This window comes from Marmota flaviventris, chromosome 6 (assembly GCF_047511675.1).
Source record: "Marmota flaviventris isolate mMarFla1 chromosome 6, mMarFla1.hap1, whole genome shotgun sequence".
NCBI classification, from domain to species: Eukaryota; Metazoa; Chordata; class Mammalia; order Rodentia; family Sciuridae; genus Marmota; species Marmota flaviventris.
In genome coordinates this window covers 55,985,573-56,007,521 of record NC_092503.1, presented here as the reverse complement: position 1 = coordinate 56,007,521, position 21,949 = coordinate 55,985,573, and the positions used below count along the sequence as shown (strand labels likewise).

The 21,949-nt window shown below is 40.1% G+C and overlaps 1 protein-coding gene across 4 annotated transcripts in view; it reads right to left on the bottom strand.

The window, feature by feature from the left end:
• Window positions 1–3,229: 3,229 nt before the first annotated feature.
• The window catches only part of Pdss2 (decaprenyl diphosphate synthase subunit 2), a 280,419-nt gene continuing 261,699 nt past the window's right edge, over window positions 3,230–21,949 (bottom strand). For all 4 annotated transcript variants that reach the window (XM_071613166.1, XM_071613167.1, XM_071613165.1 and 1 more), the window contains one exon: window positions 3,230–4,058. In XM_071613166.1, coding sequence (XP_071469267.1) covers window positions 3,900–4,058 — 159 coding nt within the window. In that variant the 3' untranslated portion in view covers window positions 3,230–3,899. The remainder of the gene's footprint in view (window positions 4,059–21,949) is intronic.

The window sequence follows — 21,949 nt, the reverse complement described above, 5'->3', positions numbered from 1 at the left end:
CAGTGCTGGCCTTCCCATGGGGACACTTCTTCTAAGGTCACCTCGAGAAGTCTATAATCTCCTTAATGGGAAGGCAGAACCCAGTCCAAAAAGAAAAGAAAAGAAAAGAAAACAAAACCAAAAACAGTTTATTTGAGAAGAGATCAGCAGTAAAGATAGGAAATGAGAAAGAAGTAAATGAGCATCCTGTTGGGAGTGCTTTTTTGGTGTGTGTACGTGGTCCTTGGGGCTCAAACCCAGGGCTTTACACATGTGTGCTAAGCCAACACTCCACCACTGAGCCATACAGCCATCCCTAACTCAGAGAATTTTAAAAAAAGATTCAGGGGCTGGGGATGTAGTTCAGAGGTAGAGAGCTTTCCTAGTATGCATAAGGTCCTGGTTCCATATCTAGCACTGAAAAAATAAATCAGATTTAGTGGGACAGGAAACTGCTTTGTAATTTCTGGGGGAAACGTAATTGATATTTTTAGAAAAGAATGGCTATAGGAGTAAGAACAAGAAGGCTATTCAGAGAAAAGAAGGGGAATCTGAACCAAAGTGGATCCATGAGCCCCCAGGGGCCAGCTACAATATGAAATGCTGCAGACGGGGAGGTCTGAGGGGACACCATCAGTGATCTTGAAGAAGCCATCTCAGGAGAGCAGTGCAGAGGCACCTGATGTCTTTGTTCAAGCATTCTCTGAGTACACAAAGCCCAAGCAATGGGCGAGATGGTGGGGACCTAGGAGTGAATGGCCAGTTGTAAAGTTAAGGAGTTTGTAAACTGCAAGAAGGTTTGTTGGTAAAATTAGGAGGGAGAAAGTGCAGGTGGAAGAATATATAGGGAAAAGTGAGGGATTTTAAGTACAGGGAGACCTGGGCACATTCATAGAGAAGAAACCTAAGATTCAAGAACAGGGACAGGAAGGAGACAGGAGGAAACAGGCCTGAGGTCTTTGGAAAGGAGAAAAGTCTTATTCTTTCTGTCTGGTGGATGTGGGAGGTAACGGGGTTTAGCCCAGGAATGCTTAATCACTGAGCCACATCCCCAGTCCTTTTTATTTTGAGATAGTCTTACTAAGTTGCTTAGGACCTTGCTAAGTTGCTGCTGAGGCTGACTTTGAACTTGTGATCCTTCTATCTCATCCCCCCCACCCCCACACCCCTCTCCCACTAGGGTTACAGGTGTTGGCCACCAGACCTGGCAGAATACACCATTTATTATGCTAATAAAGAAAAAGCTGATAGGGAGGAGAGTGCAGTTAGGTTCATGGCCTGAAGTAAGGTTTGGAGGCACCAACTCTAAGTTTGGGGGTAACAGGTGGGAGGAAGCAGGACAAAGGCTAATGAACTCTTCCCTCTAGTAAGAAACTCAGGATGGGGAAGGGATTGAGCAGGGGTAAAGGAGGCATTGGAGAGCCATTGACTCTCTCTATTCATTATCTCCACTAAGCCATACCTAGGCAGTAGGTTGAGAGGTGTGATTAAGCAATGTCTTAGTGCCCAAAATTTCTCCTTAGAGGTGCTGAAATTATAAAAACTTGGTGTGAACTAATAAATAAATATCCTTGAAGAATGCGCATGGAGTAAGGCTACTCCACATTTCATACTCTAGAGTAGATTTGTCAACATGTAAGAGCAGGGTGTCAAGAACAGGGCGCAGTGGTGTATGCCTGCAATCCCAGTGACTAGGGAGGCTTAGGAGGGAGGATCAGAAGTTTGAGGCTGGCCTGGACAATTTAGTGAGACCCTGCCTCAAAATAAAATTTAAAAGGCTGGGGATGTAGCTCAGTGGTAGAGTGCTTGCCTAGTATGTGGGTTTGTCCTACAACAAACAAACAAACAGTTGCCAGGATGCTGAGGAAGTGAAAACCGCTGCGTGTGACCTGAGGAGAAAGGCACCCCTGGGGGCAAAGGCAGAGCTCTGGTCCCTTAACTGTAAGGTGGGCCTGCTGCTCTCGGGCATCCAGGAGCTTAGAAGTCCAGATGGCAAAGTAAACGGAATGGAACGGGAGGTACGAAAGGTCCCCAAGAGAGCAGAAAGGTGAGTGTTGAAACACAAGAGTCTAGGGACCATGTCATGTAAGGGGAAGCTTTCTGCATTTCCTCAGAGCTTCTCTTTGCAAGTTGCTTTTCCTCCTCTATGAATCTCTTACAGCATGTTTGCTATCGAGACAATCTTAAATGGTAAACTTTTAGAAAATAAAACAAACCTGGAAGGGACTTCATAAATTATCTCATAAAATCTAATTTTACAGAAGAGGCAGTTGAGGCTGAGAGGGAAGTGACTTGTTCAAGGTATACAGCATACCAGATCTAAGCCAGAATCGGAAAAGCCCCAGGGTCCTGCCTTGTGCACTGCAGTACCTGTCCATCTGCTTCCCGGAACCTGCAGCTCCCTGAGGTTCCTGTGCATCTAGCACGAAGGCACTCCTCCTCCCTGGCACAGTTAATGATTAAAACCCAGTCTCATCTAAAGCATGGTAGCTGTAGTTACTAATTAAGCCAACTCAGTGAGAAAAGACAGTTCAAACAGGAGAGTGGAGCATGCTACTCACAATCTATAGGCCTGCAGATTGCAGCAGTAGAAACCACACAATTATAATATTTTAAGTCCACTTAAAATATTTCATAAAACAATATCTTAACCTCTGTAGCCTTACATTTTCTGTTCATTGCATGCCACATGCTGGGCAGGGATCAAACTTTTGGGTGTTGAGGGGGAGGAATTTAACTAAAATAACTTTCCTTAGTGTTTGAGTGAAGTAGGTAATCAAATCTGTTTGCTGTGCTCGCTGTCTCCAGATAGGGCTGTAATTACACCACATGAGGAAGAAAGGTAGCTGAGTCTCAGTCCAGATCATTTATGTAAACTCAGCCTTCTTATCAACGGTGTTCTCACATTGCATGCGTGCAAACCACAAAAATCATCTCCTGTGAACCATACAGAGACAGCGTCCGATTGCAGGCTTGCGAGATTGCTTATGTTCTTTCTATAATTGGATGTCTGTGGTTCAACACCAAAACTTGACATTCTGAGGGTAAAAGAACACGCTTACCAATGAACTCCCTAATATAACAATTACATTTCCCAAATTTGTAAAAATTAAAGGTATTGTCTAAACCAAAGTATTACAAATGCATACATTTTACTTGGTGAACAACTCGTTTTTCATTTAAAAAAAAAGTTTGGTTCTTTGAGATGTGTTTGAAAATAATTTGATGTTCAAGAAAGAAAAATAGACAATTTCTAATATACCAAGATAACATTTAATCTCCTACTTTAAATATTTGGCAACTTTTTCAGCAATTTCCCTCCTACCCCCAAATCTTATAAAAACCATGATGCTCGAAATATTCATATTGTATCTATAAATAGAGACATAATTGCAAGATGACAAAGAAAGCATATTTTTTCTTAATTCACTGAACTCTTCTCCATTTTGACAGATGGGTCAGTGGTTTCTGATTTGACAATCCTTCCTGGCTGGGATCCAGAGTGTTTCTCTTGACACCTGCAGCTTCCAGCTTGCTCTGTCCTCTCTAGAAGGAAAACCACAGGGCACCGCCCTGGCGCCATCCGTGGCTCGGTCCAATCAATAAGGACTTATTTCCTGTCCATTTGCTGAGGTCACAGGAGCGAATCTCATTAATTATTTCTGCTGCTGCAGCCTCAAGTGTGCTTCTGGCGTGACAAGTGAAAACTGCTTGACCTTTTTTTTTTCCTTCTAATTTTGTTTGTAGCAGTTCCAAAATGAAGGCAGTATTCATTTTAGCAATGTGATAAAAGGAAGGAGGAAAATGTGTATATTTTAAAGTCATAAACACGTTTAGATATTTCCTCACAAAAGCTCTTCCAATCACCTCATTCCCTAGGTTTTTCAGCTAAGGAACAATAGGGTCTTTTTAATTTGGTGTCATGAAAATCTGGTCACAGCAAACACAATGTTTTCTAAAGCCGATCTGGCCTCCGAGGGAGGGAAGCTCTCCAGGGCCTCCAGTGCCTTGTTTCCATGGTAACGACACAGGTCAATAGCTGAAGTCACACCTTTGCCAGCTTTGATTGTTTCTCGCAACTGTTAAGAAACAAATGCACAATAAAAGTCAGTTTTTAGGGTTCGGGATAAGGATCACAATTAATTTGGCGCGGGGGGGGGGGTGTTGGAAAAACAAAGAAGGGGAGAAACAGTGTAGCTTCAGTATTTCTGCTCCGTTATTTTGAGGAAAGAGGACATCATTCCCCAGTGATCCTGAGGCACTCACACTCCCGGAGGCTGCTCCTGTCCGCGCCGCGCTGCAGAGCAGCACAATAGGCTCCAATCAGCCTAATTACACCTCCTCCAGTCCCGCCCCTGGATTAGCTGAAATGTGCCAGGCTGCGAGGGCACTCACCAAGGCGGAGGGCATTTACATCCCTGGGATTTTAAATTCGATGACTGCTATTCTTATGTGAGGAAGCCTTCACTAACATCTTGGTTCATAACTTTCTTTTTAACACCATATGTGAACACAATAGACCATATGAAAATTCAAGAAAGACACATGTTATTAGACTGAATGTGACAACTTCAACGAGTTGGGAACAGCGGCACTCGCCTGTAATCGTAGCAACCGCAGCTGAGATGAGAGGACCAAAAGTTTCAGGCCAGCCTCAGCAACTTAGACCCTGTCTCAAAAAATAAAAAGGGCTGGGGGTGTAGCTCAGTGGTAGAGTGCCTGGGTCCATCCCCAGTCTCCAAAACAAAACAAAAAAGCTGAAAATTTTTATTTGGGAAGAATTAACCAACACAACCTTTGTAAATGATTAACTCTTGCTGACAGGGGAAGTTCACTCCAATCCCTCTCTCTGATCACAAAAAAAGACCAATGAAATGGTTACACTTTAGAGGTGGAGAAAATTCAACTATTTGCTCTGTCTACTTTCCTCCACCCCATTTCCATCTTCTTCCGATGTCTATCTCATTCCCCAGGTAAGGAATGGGGTCCTTCTGGGTCCCCAGATCAAGGGCAATTCTAGGGTTGCTCACTATGACTGAACTCTCTGGCCTCCACAGACTGAGTGAGGCCAGGAGTTAAGTTCTAGTCTAGTAGTGAATGATGTGCATCACTTCTGGGCTGTAGTGTTGAATTGTCTAGGAGAGTTCCTTTAGGGCTCTCCTTCTGGCACTTGGAGTTGTTTCTTAGCCTGAATCCTGAGTGATTAAACCATGGGCCTCTCTGCCTGAAATGGACATGTAGTGTGGACAAGAGACCCAGCTTTGTTGTCTTAAGCCACCGAGACTATGAGATCATCTGAAGCCATTTTCACTGATACAGTCAATAAGTCCTAGTCGGTCCTTCTCCCTTGGAGCTCTCAGATTTATGCTCTACGCTTCCTTCCTATTGCCACTACATTAGTTCAGGCTCTCATCATCCCTTGCCTGGGCTATTTTTTGCAGTCACCTCCTAGAGAGTCTTCCTACCACCAGTTCTGCGCCCCTGAACCCCATCCGACACGGCACACTGCCAAGAGATTTATAAAATAAAAATTCGACCTTGCTTAAAACCCTCCACTGCCTTAAAAGTCCAAGCTTTTTCAGGAGACAGTGACATCTCTTCCCCAATCTAGTTCTAGCCTAGCTTCAATATCCTCCCCTGTACCCTTTCATCATGTATTTAGGGCATCTAGTTGCAGTTCTCACCTATCATCTCCCCTGGGACTGCCCTCCCCCACCCCCTCAGCTCCCCAAATTCTACCTGGGTGGAATATACTCAGCTACCATGGTGGCCCTGAGGGGCTAGGTGTTGCTCTTCCTCTTGGCTTCCAGAGTACCCTGGACACATCTGGAGTGCAGCCTTATTATACAGTATCGAATTTCAATTTTCTATTCATTTATCTACTCTTTATGAGGTTTTATGTTACTTACTGCATAATGCATTAAATATGAACAAAAAAGAAATATGCTGGTTTATTCCTCTAATTATACAGTCAAGAGAACATAGGTCTAGAGAAACTCAGTGACTTAAGATCATAGATGGAGAGTGGCAAAACTGATGTCTCATCCAAAGGCACTTAATACTAAACCCCAGGTTCCTAGCACTCCACAGATATTTCAACTGCATATGAATTCTGGGACTATTCCAGCTTGGGTTTCTCTGGTCTCTTGCCAATCACTGAATGCATGGAGGTACTAAAATGGTGTTGGGTAGCAGGGGCAGCAAGATTCAAATTCACATTCCAGCTTTACAATCTGATGGAAGCCACTTCACTGCTCTCAGTTCTAAATGAGGATAATATCAGTTTTTCTGTAGGATTGCTGGGAGTAGGGTACATGACACAGAGTGCTTGAGAGTGTCTAAATCACTGCAGATGCTCAGGAGACTTAGTTCTCCCTCTAAGCCCTTAGCTATGGCCAAGAAAGCCATTGAATCCACTCAGATCAAGATTATTTTGACTTGATAACCAATAGCCTCAAAGGTAGCTGGACTTGGATCAGAGCAGTCCTGGACATAGATAGATAAGAGAGACAGATAGATAGGACACTCCCCTATTTTCATTTTCTTTAATCTCCCCAAATCTATTTTTATTCATAGTATGTATTTTTTTAATTTTTAAATTCTAATTTGTTATATACGACAGCAGAATGCATGACAATTCATACTACACATCTGTAGAGCACAATTTTTCCGATCTCTGGTTGTATACAAAGTATATTCACAACCATTCCTGTCTTCATACACGTACTTAGGGTATATTTTTTTTACATAGTATTTATTTATTTTTTATTCTTTTTTATTCTAATTTGATATATATGACAGCAGAATGCATGCCAAATCTAAATTGGAAAATCCAACATTCTCTTCTATTCTACACTTCTAGGTTGGTAACTGTAAGCATGAGGACATCTGCATTACTAGATTAGATGCTCAAATTACAAGTACTAATCGAGCACCTACTATTTGTAAAGTACTAGTAGAATGATCCTTCTCTAGTTTATGGATCCAGAACCAATGAAGGGCAAACTATGAAAAGCAGCAAACCAAGGTTGTACTAAGCTGTTGAGAAGAATGAGGGATTGACTTTAGTTGGGAGACTCTTAGAAAGACTTGCAGAGTGTGGTTTCAGGCATGAATGTTAATAAACAGATATGGGAAGAAAACAGCCTGAGCAAGGGCACAGAGGAGACCAAAGAGTGCAGAGTGTCCAGAAAATGAAAACAGATTAGTGAGGCATAGCTTCCAGGGCTAAGTATCAGGGGACCCAGGAAAGTTCTGAAAACCAGACTAAGATATTTGTACTTTTGTTTTCTTCTAATTTTTAGTATAAAGTATTTTTTAAAAACAGAAAAGATGTAAGATTATAGCCCTGGGTTAAATTTGGTCCCCTGTTTTAGCATATAAAGTTTGGCTGGAACATAACGATGTCTATTAAATGTACTGTCTATGGCTACTTTTGTGCTATGGGGCAGAGCTGTAGAGTTGAGCTACTGCTGCAGACTGTATGGCCTACAAAACCAAAGACATTTACATTTTGGCCTTTACAGAAAAGGTCTGCTGACTCCTGAACTAATACAATGAAAAACCATGTATCTTCCACCTAGACTCAACCATGGTTACATTGTTATTATTTGCCATACTGCTGGACTGAACCCAGGGCCTTGCCCTGCTAGAAAAATGCTCTACCACTGAGCTACATTCCCAGCCCTTTTTATGTTAGACGAAATCTTGCTAAGTTGCCCAGGCTGGACTTGAACTTACAAATTTCCTGACTTAGCCTCTCAACTAGCCAGAATTCCAGGTGTGCATTACCATGCCACTAACAGTTGTTAAGATTTGTCATTGCTGTTCTATCTGCATGTATGCATGTGCCTCTGGACCATTTGAAAATAAGGTGCAGGAAGTGGTATGCTGGTAAGTTAGTTCTCAGGAGTATAGTGGTGGGGGAAGCCCTAGTTGTATATTTGCAGATTTCCATTCTCTGATTTCAATCTGCCAGGGTCTAGGGATCACAAAATTCTTGGATCTTTAACAACAGTACCTCCTCAAAAATTTGATTCTATGATGAAGGCTGATTGGCTCTGAGTTGTTAGGACTTGGTTTGGGCATATCACTGGGTGTAGGATGCTTCATCCTTTTTTTGACTTGTTATCTCCTAAGATAACATTCTCCTATACAATCACAATACTATTATCACAACTAAGAAAGTTAACTGGGAAAGTTAGAGAACTGCTGGGCATGGTGGCACATACCTGTCTGTAATCCCAGCAATGGGGGAGGCTGAGGTAGGAGGATCTCAAGTTTGAGGCCAGCCTCAGTAACTTAGCGATACACTAAACAATCTGGCAGAACCCTGTCTCAAAATTTTTTTTTTAAAAAGGGCTGGGGATGGGGGTGGCTGGGAATTTAGCTCAGTGGTAAAATGCCCCTGGATTCAGTCCCCAATACCCCCCCCCCAAAAAAAAGAGAATTCTCTATTATTTAATATAGTCCCTATGCAAATATCCTCAATTGGTTTCCAAAAAATTTTTAACCATTTTTTCAAGCCATGATTAATCCCAGTTCGCACATTTGTTTGCAAAAACACTTTAATCTCTTTTATTCTGCTACGACACTGTCATTTTTTTAAAGAGAGAGAGAGAGAGAGAGAGAGAGAGAGAGAGAGAATTTTTTAAATATTTATTTATTTTTTTTAGTTATTGGCGGAACAACATCTTTTGTTCGTATGTGTGCTGAGGATGGAACCCGGGCCGCATGCATGCCAGGCGATTGTGCTACCGCTTGAGCCACATCCCCAACCCGACACCGTCATTTTTAAAGAACCAGGCTGTGTTACAGAATGATTTACATTTTGATTATTTCATTTAGTTTGTTCCTCTATGAACTTAATTCAACCTGGCTCAATTGAATATATCTGTATATGCTAGGGGTGTGTGTGTGTGTGTGTGTGTGTGTGTGTGTGTGTGTGTGTATTTATTTATTATTATTGTTTTTTGGTACAGGAGATTGAATTTAGGGGTGCTTTACCAGTGAGCTATATCACTAGTTCTTTTTTTTTTTCTTTTTGATAGTGGGGATAAACCCAGCGGAGCTTAACCCCTGATCCACACCCCCAGCCCTTTTTGTATTTTGTTTAGAGATAGGGTGTCTGTGAGTTGCCTAGGGCCTTGCTAAATTGCTGATGTTCTCCTGGCTGCTGTTTTGCACTGGCTTTGAACTCTCAATCTTTCTGCCTCAGCCTCCAGAACCACTGGGATTATAGGTGTGAATCACCATGTCTGGCTCCTTTTTCTTTTTTAAAAATTTGAAACAGTGTCTTACTAGTTAGATGAAGGTCTTGCTACATTGCTGAGGGCTGGGCTCGAATTTGCAATCCTCCTGCTTCAGTGTCCTGAGTTGCTAGGATTATAGAGAACACCACTGTGCCCAACTTAATTGAATATTTGATGGTGGCTAATAGGGTATTTAATCTTATGATGAGAGGCTGGGGGTGTAGCTCAGTGGTAAAGTGCCTGCCTAGCATGCTCAAAGTCCTGGGTTTTATCCTCAGCACCTCCTCAAAAATCTGATTCTATAATGAAGGATAATTCAGATTAGTGCAAAACAGCAGCCAGGAGAACATCAGTTACTCAAGTCCTAAAAAACATTCTCTTAAATAATGACTATTTTACTTCAGTCCATACTCAAATCCACAAAAGCAGACTCATACCAAGGGCCTGATAGCTTCCATGAGTAAAGTGCTCACTCCACACTCACTTGTAATCTAATCCTTCACGGAAAGGTGCAATTCCTCACTGATATTTGTAAACATTCCACCCACTAAATGTAAACTATTGGCTCAAAGGAAATCCTTTGGATAAAGCAAATAAACAAATTCATTTTACTGCTAACTAGAATAAGTAATAGGTCTATCTTGAATATATTGAAGATAATGATCTTGTCCTTTGCAAATGTAATGAAAAAATTAAGCTAGAGTTCGTAAACTTGGCTGACCATGAGACTCATTGGGGGAACTTTAAAATACAGATGCCTAGGCCCCCACCCCTAGAGATGGAGTCAACAAAACCTGAAAAATGCTTCTCAGGTCATTTCAATATATATATTGAAGTGTGTGTGTGTGTGTGTGTGTGTGTATGTACATACACATAATTAAAAAAATTTTTTTAGTTATTGATGGACCTTTATTTTAATTATTTATGTGTGGTACTGAGAATCAAACCCAGCACTTCACATATGCTAGGCAAGTGCTCTACCACTGAATTACAACCCCAGCCCTCTGTATATATTTTTTCTAGAGATGGATATTACTATGTGGTCTTGAACTTCTGGGCTCAAGCAATCCTCCTGCCTCAGCCTCCAACTAGCTGGGACTACAGGAATATGCTAATGCACCTGGCTACTGTGTTTTAAAACAGTTGTGGTGGGTTTATATGGTCTAAACACACTTTCAACTGGTTGTCTTTGCAATGATCAAATTCAATTCAATAAGCATTTATTGGACACCTCTGTGACTTGGGATTACTGGAGGGCCTGGAGACACAAGGAAAAACATAGTTGCTGTATCCCATATCCCAGTACCACCTGTTAAAATGGACAGAAAGAAGCCTATAGAATCAGAGAGGGTTAAGTGGAACATTAAGGAATGAAGCCATGACCTTGATTCTAATAGCTGGTGGTGTGGGGGGGACCACAATTAAAACAAAACAATATCTTTCCACTTTTGGGTTTACCTACATTTTAGCTGTTAAAAGCCCAAACTGATAGAGCTTTCCATGTGGGGATGTGGCTAAATGTGCTGGTAGGCTCTTATGACTTGAAAAACACTTTAGCCATAGGACATATAACATAAAAATATATATATAAATGTGAAAGTCTGTTTTTTATTTCTTTGAGATAGTATTTGGGGCACTAATAAAATTAAATCTCTAATTAAATCAACAGAAAGATGTATAAGTGCAGTATCACTTAAAATAAATTAAGTCCAAATCCCCCGTTAGAGGATCCAATTAAAGATATTAACAAAAAGAAAAAAGGATGCAAGGTACTTAAAGTTAAGTGTGTTTTTATTTAACATTTATGAAATACCTCTTGAGTGATAAATGAGATCTTTTTAAGGAAATCATATGGCTCTGAAAACTTAAAGTTTTTTAAAAAATATTAAAGAAGCTTGGCCTGGTGGCCGAGGCAGGAGGATCACAAGTTTGAGGCCAGTATCAGAAATTTAGCAAGACCTGGGCTGGGGATGTGGCTCAAGTGGTAGCGCGCTCGCCTGGCATGCGTGCGGCCTGGGTTCAATCAATCCTCAGCACCACATACAAACAAAGATGTTGTGTCTGCCGGAAAACTAAAAAATAAATATTAAAATTCTCTCTCTCTTTCTCTCACTCTCGCTCACTCTCTCTTAAAAAAAAAATTTAGCAAGACCCTAAATAATTTAGTGAGACCCTGTCTCAAAATAAAAAAGGCTGTGGTTCAATATGTGAAGTGCCCCTGGGTTCAATTCCTGGCAATAAATAAATAAATAAATAACATAATACAATAAAATATTAAAGAAAAGTTCCTGGCATGGGTTATAAGTAGCTATAAGAAGTGGAGGCAGCAGTTACTTCTGTCCAGGGAAACCAGAGAAAGACTAAGATTTGGGTAAAACCCTAAGCACAATCTTATCTTCTCACCTAATTTTGCAGGAGAGGATACTGGGATGAGAGAGCTTAAAAGACGTGGGCAAGAATCCACAGTGAATTTTTGTTGTTATTGTTACTGTGCTGGGGGTAGAACCCAGACAAGAGCTCTGTAACTGAGCCACACCTCCAGCCCACACAGTGGATTTGTGAAACAGTCTGGGTTTCATTGCTGCACACCCAGAGGGCTCCCATCTACAACACTTGAATAGATTTGGAGAAAACTTAGAGAAAACAGAGATGTTCTCATCTGGAACATGGAGTAGATCTTGTTCTGAGGAAACTGTATAATAGAGAGTAACGGAGACCAAAACAGAATGTTAAAGTTTTTTCATGGTTGAAAACACATGGACAGATAAAAGGAGACAAATGGGAGCCAGTCTAACCAGGTGGTAGGAGTGGACGGTGCTTCCCTAAGATCGCAAAGTGGGCAGAAAGGCAAGATGCATCAGCGGTAAGGTACTTCAACCTCTGAACATATGCTGACACTACCATTCTGCATTCTGTAGTTGACAAATTCTTGGTGTTCCTGATGGATAATCTTAAGTATCAGAAGATAGAAGAAGTACTTTTTGCTTAATTGTGACAACATAATTTGGTGTAAAGGTGATTGCAATCTTGTTTTCTCTCTCTCTCTCTCTTTTTTTTTTTTTAAAGTAACATCCTTTTGGTATTAGAATCTAGGAAAGGGGTAACAGGCATGGCTTTAGAAATCTGAACTCTACATGAGGAATATTCACTGCAAAATTAAGTCTTGCAAGTTTGAGGCCAGCCTCAGCAACTTAGCAAGACCTTGACTCAAGACCATCACTGGATTCAATCCTCACTACAGCCAGGGGGGGGAAATTTAGTGAAAGAATGCCATGAGTACAAGAGATCATAAGGGGAAACAGTTCCAGAGTGCCTCTAAAAAACTAAATTCCTACAACAGACATAATTAATATTTAAGACACCAAAATAGGTGGCTGCAAATGCACTCTTTCAGGAATTAGATTTTAAAGCAACTGGGTATAAAAAGAGCCCTGGTTAAACACCTACTCAGTACAAAGCACCACCATGAAGACAGGCTACTCTGCCTGATTGAAAGGTGTTGACAAAGGAGAGGTACAAAGCTGTAAAAACTGTGCTGGATATCTACGTCAAAGTCTGTATAATCACCAGGACACTTGTCACAAGTGTTTTTAAAGTGCTGTTCCTGATTTAAAAAAAAATGTTCACAAACAAACTTGTCAGGAAGGCTAAAACCCAAACCCAGAATCCTGTAAAGCTTGATGGGGTGGGTGCAGAGGATATGATGACAAAAATCAAGAACTTAAAAATTAAGTTCAAGAACAAGTATACCCATTTTTTTTTCAAAAGATAATATATTACTATTATTACTATGTTTTTGTACTGGGGATTGAAATCAGGAGGTACTCTACTACCGAGCTACATCTGCAGCCCTGTTCATTTTGAGGCAGAGTCTTGCTAAATTGCAGAGGCTGAACTTGAACTTGAAATCTTCCTTCCTCAGTCTCCAGAGTCATTGGGATCACAGGTTTGTGCCACTGTGTCAGGCAAAAGAGAATATATTATTAAGAGGAGACAGAGTGGAGTTAGAATCTAACTAGAGACAGAATTAATTGTAAAAAGTACAATAAATTCCATGAACAGGGGCCTTTAAGGACAAACCGTGCATTCAAATAGCCTATTACAGGTTGTCAGGGAGGCCTTGGATGCAGCTGCCAGCCTGGCTTCATTTTTCATTTAGCTTCTGGTGTCTTTTCCTTTCCAAGACCACCCACACTCCTTTTCCAAACATGACATAGTCCAGGACAAATCACTGTGGCACCCAGTGAGCCTCCTCTCCAAAGCCAGCTTTCTTGCTCTGTTCCTGGATGCTCCTGCCAGGCTTTCCTCTCTGTCCCTTCCCCTCTCTGTCTTCCTCTTCACTACCTCTCCATCTACAGCCCCTTCACAGAGGCGTCCACACACTCCGTCCTGCTCCTGCATGCCTGGAACGCACACAAATGCCCTTCCCAGCTACTCAAGGACCGTGAGAAGCCTCAGAGGTGAGCAATTCAACTGACTCACATCCTCAAACACAGGACAAAAGAAAAGGTGTATTCTGGAACACAGACCAACAAATTTATAGACATTTTAGGGGGAAATTCCAGGAAGGATTATGAAACAGATGGTTTGTGAGCTCTAGAAAAAAAGGCCATGGTGATGGTGGCCTCAGGATAAGTGGGTCAACATGAACAAGCCATGACAAAACGCTCTCATTTTTCTTTTGTGCTGTGGATTTAACCCAGGGCCTCGTACGTGCTAAGAATGCGCTCCATCACTGATCTGTACTCCCAGCCCTTCTCCCCCCACTTTTTTTTTGGCGGGGGGGAAGGGGTCACCTGGCTGTTAGCTTCAGAAATAACAAATATAGGATATATTTGGGTTTTGGAAATTTAGTCGTTTGTGGATAAGGCAGAGAAAATAAGATCTTGATTTGAGTATGGTAATATGGATTTGAACATGGAAATGCTGATTTCCTAGAAAACATTTAGTAGCAGATTTACATTGAACAGAGAGGAATTTCCAGTGTTGTGTTGCCACAATTCAATACTCGATTTCTTCCCCTTATCACACTTCTATGCATTGCTTGAATGAAGATAAAGAAGGAATACATATTAAAATTTAATTTTCAGATGTCATAGAACTAAGAGAGATGGTTAACAAATGCATAGCATCAAAATTTTAATGGTTTTGATATGTTGAACAAGAATAGCCAGTGAAATATAAAAATAATTGTATAGTTGTGCATCTGGGTTTGTTTGCTTATTTATTTGGTACTGGGAATTGCCCAGGGATACTTTATCACTGAGTACATCCCCAGCTTTTTTTTTTTTTATGTTTATTTTTTTAGTTTTTAGGTGGACACAATATCTTTATTTTACTTTTATGTGGTGCCAGGCGAGCGCGCTACCACTTGAGCCACATCCCGAGACCCCTAGCTTTTTTTATTATTTATTTTGAGACAGGGTCTCACTAAGTTGCTTAGAGTCTTGCTACATTTTGAGGTTGACCTTGAACTTGCAATTCTCCTGCCTCAGCCTCCAGAGCTGCTGGGATTATAGGCATATATTACCACTCCCAACATGCATCTGGGTTTAAAAGAGTAATTATAAACTGGGCGTGGTTGCATAGATTTGTAATCCTAGCTACTTAGGCAGCTGAGGCAGGGAATGCAAGTTTGAGACCAAACTGCAACTCAGTAAGATCTTGTTTCAAAATAAAACATCCCATCCATAGTAAAAAAAAAAAAAAAAAAAAAGTAAAAGTATAAGCTTTAGTCAGGCAGTAATACATAAAAAATGCTCAGAATCTTTGATAACCGCACTCTTCACATAAGCCAAGATTGTGGTACAGATACTAGAGAATACAAATGCAAACTTTTAAAGCATCAACAGATGTATATGTCCAAAACACAGGTGGGGAGGGTCTCATTGCCTTTCTTCCTCTTCTTCCTTTTTTTTTTTTTTTTTTGGCAATAGTTGATGGGGATTGAACCCAGGGCCTTGCACATTCAACTATACAGCCAGCCTTTTTTATTTTTAATTTGGAGACAGGTCTTGCTAAGTTATCCAGGCCGACCTTGAATTTGGTATCCTTCTGCCTCAGTATCCTGAGTAGCTGAGATTATAGGTATGTGACACCATACCCTTAGCTTCACTGTCCCCTTGACAATCGACTCATGTTTAAAAAACTATGTTTAGGGTTCAGGATGTAGCTCAGTGGTACAGTGCTTCCCTATCTTGCATGAGGCCCTAGATTTGATCTGTAGCACATCAAGACAAACAAAACAACAACAACAACAAAATACAACTATGTTCTGTCCTGGTGTCATGTGTAGATTGAAAGGAACACTGACATGATAGATTGGGTCCATGACTGGATGAAGAAGGATTTGGAAACGTATCATCTAAGAAATGTTTAACCTAAAGGAAAAGTTTGATAAAGGTTACAAAGGCCATCTCCAAATATAAAAGGCAATTAAGTGGAAGAAGAGGCAGCCTGATATGCTTCAGGAGACAGAACAAAGAGCAACATGGTAAAGTTTCTGGAAGCAGATTTCAATTACAAATAAGAAAGAGTTTTCAAATGACTAGAGTTGTCTACAACAGAATAATTATTTTTGACAAGCTGTGAGATCCCTATAATCAGAATCCTCAGTGATTGGATGGCCACATGTCAGAGAAATTATTTTAGCCACCAAGGAAAGTGGAACTAGGATGCCTCCAAGAGTTCATTCAACCACAAGATTCTAGCACATAGTGCTTCAACTGAAAAATCTTGATAATTTCTGAGTGGCAAGACTTGGTATAAAAGGAAAAGCTACAATTAAAACTTTTCTTGGGGGCTGGGGATATATCTCTGTTGGTGGAGTGCTTGCCTTGCATGCACAAGGCCCTGGGTTCAATCCCCAGAACCACACACACACACACACACACACAAAAAAAAAAAAAAAAAGTTCTGTTTCTTCTGCTAGGTGTGGTGGCACATATCTGTAATCCCAGCAGTTTGGGAGGCTGAGACAGGAGGATTGAGAGTTCAAAGCCAGCCTCAGCACAAGCGAGGTACTAAGCAATTCAGTGAGACCCTGTCTCTAAATAAAATACAAAATAGGATTGGGGATGTGGCTCAGTGGTTGAGTTTCCTCGTTTAAACCCTGGTACCCCCCAACCCCCCCAAAAAAATGGCATTGAAGAAGACCTGATATCACTCAGTCACAAATAAAACTAATATATTTTAACTTTAATCCTTAACTGATAAAAACCAATTGTTTTACTGAAATTCTCAGCCAAAGACACTGACTACAATTTGGCTGTTGCTTAGTGGTACATTGCTTGCCTCGCATGCCCAAGGCCCTGGTTTAATCTCCAGTACTGCAAAAAACGAATAAAACACTAGCTACAGCAATGGTACTCATGGTGTCACACAATGACAGGATCAAATATTGCCTCAGATTATTATTATTATTAGGTACCAGGGATTGAACTCAGGGGCACTCAACCACTGAGCCACATGCCTGGCCCTATTTTATATTTTATTTAGAAACAGGGTCTCACTGAGTGCTTGGCACCTCACTTTTGGTGAGGCTGGCTTTGAACACATGATCCTCCTGCCTCAGCCTCCAGAGATGCTGGGATTACAGGTGTGCACCACTATACCTGGTTTGCCTCAGATTATTTTCACTCATTTTGAAATTCAATCCCAGGGCTCATTATACCATATTTAAGTGACTGACTGGTAAAGGATTAGTGAGCTCAAAATGACAAGTATGATTTGGACTATGATTTAACATTTTTCTTGTTCTCTAAGGAAATATTAGTATTTTTCTTATGTAACATGGCCTGTAAAATTCCTATCTTGTGGAGAATATGAACTAATATGCCCACATTTTAACAACTTCTATTTATTCTTTTGTGGAATTTAAATAGTTCTGCATAACTGTATGGGATCACATGATATTGGTTACATTACTTTCATTTTCCTTGCAATGTCCTGGGACCCAAAGCTCATGGAGGTGGGAGGAAATAGGATGCAGACTGTGGGAAGGAAAAAATGACTGTTTCCAAAGATAATGGCTCTCCAAGTACCTTGGAACAGAATTCTTCATTTGAAGCCACATGAGAATGTTTAAGAAATCTTGTAATGGGGAAACACCTTTGGGATGTTCTCTACTAACAGGACCACTGATTAATTTGTTTCTGTTGTATTTCATAATAATTTGAAAAGGATTGTAAAAAGGCACTGGGCAAATTGTGATAGGAAAACTCTAGACCTTGACAGGTGTGACCTTAGGCAGAGAAACTTCTCTAAGCTCCAGTTTAGAGAAATTAGAAAAATACCGCCCCCTCCTTTTTTTTTTCTTTTTTTGCACCATGGATTGAACCTAGGGGCACTTAACCACTGAGCCATATTTTCAGCCCTATTTTGTATTTTGTTTAGAGACAGGATCTCACTGAATTGCGTAGGGCCTTGCTATGTTGCTGAGGCTGCCTTTGAACTCTCGGGATCCTTTTGCCTCAGGCTCCTGAGTAGCTGGGATTACAGGTGTGTGCCACCATTCCTGGCCAGAAAAATAATATTTATACCATATGGAATTATTGTGAAGAATAAGAGAATGTATGTGAAATCATTTTGACATGAATGAAGTGTTCCACCAGTTGGTAAGATCTGAAAAGAGGGGAACATGGGGATCACTGTAAAACTTAATGCAATATTCACATAATGTACCTGGATTTAGGATAAACATTCACAGACTACATCACAAAGATTCATGAAAGTATGTTAAATATTCCAAGTCTCTGATTGTTAATACATTGGAAACATGCCTGTTTTAAAAAAATGAAGTCCCAAATCACTGTGATGATTTTATTTTATTTTTTGAAGTTCTGGGGATTAAACCCACACATGCCAGTCAAGTGCTATCCCTAGGCCTTTGATCAATTTATCTCTCTTCCTATAAGAGGAGAGAAAAAAAAATGATAAAGACAAATTTGGTATGAATTTTCTTTCCCTCTCTTACACACACCTGTTAGTCTCAGTCTGGATGGTGTGTGGCCTCCTGTTGGGAGCTGGGAACTTTTCAGGGATCAATCTCTCTGCTAAGTACATTTATGAATCCATGCAGTGGCCTACAATCCACACACAAAGAGCTGAAAAATAACCCAACAACTCATTTAATGCAAATTGTCATAAATACATCTCTAACTAAATATAATAGACCAACAATATATACAAATGCACGTATACATGTACATACATGCCTGCGTATGTATGTTTATGTGGATATATGACTTGGTGTATATAACAATTCTTACTGGTGCAATCAAAATTGACCTAAATTGTTGACCCATGGCAGAGAAAAATTCAGGCATAGTGCTGTATGCTACTTTAAGGAGCAGAGATCAATTTGTAAATCATGGCATGAACAGACAGAAGAGCCTGATTTTAGAATGAAATTAAATGTGACAAGATGTGATGTGGGAGTATTGCAAATCCGAGGCCAGACTTGGCAACTTATCAAGACCCTATTTCATGGGACTTTAACTAAATATGGGATTTGGAGAAAGTGGGGTGGGAAGAAGTACAAAAATCCTAATCTCATTTTTATAAAGTCCAAAATGTTGTTATAAATAAAATGTATTGATTTCAACCCCCCCCCAAAATGTGACAAGATGTATAGTTCAATTCTGAATTTATAAAATGCCATCAACATTTAATAGATTGTGAATTTGAGGTTAGTAATATGAAATTATGTTCAATTCAGGATTAATTCTAAAGGAAAAGCAATCCTTGCTTCTTGGTTATCATGTCTTCCAAATTTTTTTCATGCTTTTATAAATAATCATCAGCTTATCAATATTCTGGTTCAAAGTTCATTTTTTATTTCAGTATCATATTCCAAAGAGGAACTTCCTTCTACACATTGTGATTCAAAGAACACAACTGGGACTGTTGAGCTTAATAGTAAACTGTGTAATAGAAATTCAACAGGCAAACGTGTCATAGGCTATAGACTGCAGCAATGAGCCACTCTTGCCTGTAACTTTTAAAAACAAAAAATTTATATTTTAGTTGTAGTTGGACACAATACCTTTATTTTACTTATTTATTTTTATGTGGTGCTGAGGATTGAACCCAGGGCCTCACACATGCTAGGCAAATGCTCTACAGCTAAGCCACAACCCCAGCCCTTGCTTGTAACTTTTTTAGGAGGAATAAATAGTTCTGTAATCTGAAGACAAATACTACATTGGTATTTAATTAAAAAGGATACTTTGGGATAACAGCATTCACATCATGTAAGCATCATAGTTCTGGGGGTTATTTGAGGAATACATAAACTACGTAAGATAGAGTTTAGGTTTCTATAATTTTATTTGAACTCACATTTTATGTATAAATTTCTTTTAATCTGTTCATGTCCCAATTTTTCATCTGCTTTAGTAATCGGCTACTGATAGCTGGGGACCACTGGCCCCAAACTATCACCCCCACATGACCCTAGATTACTAATATCCTAGCACAATGTAAGATGAACTTCAAACACTTTCATGACTTCATCAGAAAGCACCTCAAACAACAGAAAAACTTTACATAACTAAGAATAATGACAATGAAATTAAAAAAAAAAAAAAAAAAAAAAAAATATATATATATATATATATATATATATATATATATCAGACTTGGGGCAAACACAGGAATTGGCATATGGGGTGAGAAAGTTACTCTAGGTGCCACAGAGGTGTAATGACATTGTAAGATGAACAACTCCTGCAGATGTACAGGGTCTCTCCAGAGCAGTGTTATGGAAGATGTATTTGTTGACTTGGATCCTTGCCTCCTTTAAGAAGATGGTGATCAGAACTTGTTTTAAGAGGTTATATCTATAAAACTTTCTGAGAAGAGTGAAAAATGCTAACCAGCTTTAAAAAGTCACAATAATTATTGCATGGGGTCAGAAAATATAAATCCATTTATTAGGTCAGAACTATTTTACATTATAGAGTAACACACACCATTTTCTGGATGCTTAGAAGGCCAGAGCCTGCACAGAATTTCTTTTTGTATTATATATGTAAAGCACCTTGAAAAGCAGTGTGGTGAAGAACACACAATGGGGAGTCAAACGCCTGGGGAGAATCTTGACTATGTGAGATAATAGCTTCATGAACACTGTTAGGTTCCCTGAGGAGATTCAGAGAAAGAATCTGATAGAACCATCTGATGAAGCTCTTAGTGTCTTGAATACAGTGCACACTGAAAAACATATATATAGTGTCATGTCTTTTAAAGCACAGCACACAGGGGCCTACAATCTACCTGAATAGGTATCCACAAATCTTGTCAGGAATGATCAAAGATACAGGTTAGCATGATTTCCTTTGGGATAAAACAGGTGATCTTCCATAGGGGGCATCATTGTGCTATGCCCTCACTAATCTTCTGAGTATGGCTTTGGCTTTATTATGCTCTGGACTAGACAAGACCTCTCCTCAAGCCAGCAAGTCAAGCACTTGGGAGAAAGGGATACACATCACTCAGCTATACTGCAAGTCCTGTGTTTTCTACTGTTATCTCCATAATTTGCTTGAAAAATCAAGTGGCACAGCAACCTTGTTACTGCAGGAAAGATATTTAAGGTATATGACCAAGGACCAGTACTCTGATGTGGTAATGGGGAGGCTGAGTGTGCCTGCAGACCCTGCACAGGACACATTGGGGGAAGGGCTTCAGATGGACCACAAAAGATATCATAGCTTTCTGATGGACCAGAGAGCCTGAAATTTCAAAAATCCTTGATTCTGTACAAACACAGATTGTAAAATTAAGGATGAACTTGAAAACATAAATCTAGGTAATGACTATAATACTATACTCAGTAGCAACACAGAAGTGCCTCTTTTATCTTAACTATTAAAAAACTATAACTTTGGAAAACACAGCCTCTCCTCTGTATTTTAAGATGAGGAAAGAGCTCTCCCTTCAGTTCTACTTAACAACTGTTTTAATGGACTAAGCAGGCTCTTTCATGGGGTCAGAAGGCTCCATCCTCTACATAAAGGCACCGAGGCTCTCCCTGTGCACAGGTGGCTCTTGGCACTACAAACTGGGAGTGATAATTGAATCCAGCAATCCCACAGTGCAGTCATCCACCCACACAACCAGCCTAGAGGGCATTCTTAGCTTCTAGGCTGAGATTCCAAAGATTACCCCAATTCAATCTTTGTCTCAACCCAGAGGAGGCGAGGCTTTGAGGATGTAGCCACTTGATTAAATACACACTTGGGGAGAGGGCTAGCGATGGAGCTCAGTGGAAGAGTGCTTGCTTAGTGTGCAGAGATGTTGGGTTCCAGCTTCAGGACCACAAATAAATAAATGAACAAATAAATAAATCAACATATGTACTTGGTGGGAAATAATAGGAACAAAGGTAGAGTCAAATATGCCTTGTGACTTAGAAGAATAGGGTATAGGCATAAACATGTGGGATATCTTGGGTCATTTATTCATTTAACAATTTTTGAACAAATATTTATTGGATATTTACAACGTGCCACCAAATAAACCCTCAGGATTCAAAAGCGAGCAAACCAAGACATTATTCAGGCTTAGAATCAAGACAGTCTTCACCAGTAATCTAAATCTGTTTTATCTTCCTGATAAATGTTAGCTAACATGTACATAAATGATTTTTTTAGGGGCAAGTAAATAAAAATGGTTAATTTAAGAATGGGAGCTGGGCAAGGTGGTGCATGCCTATG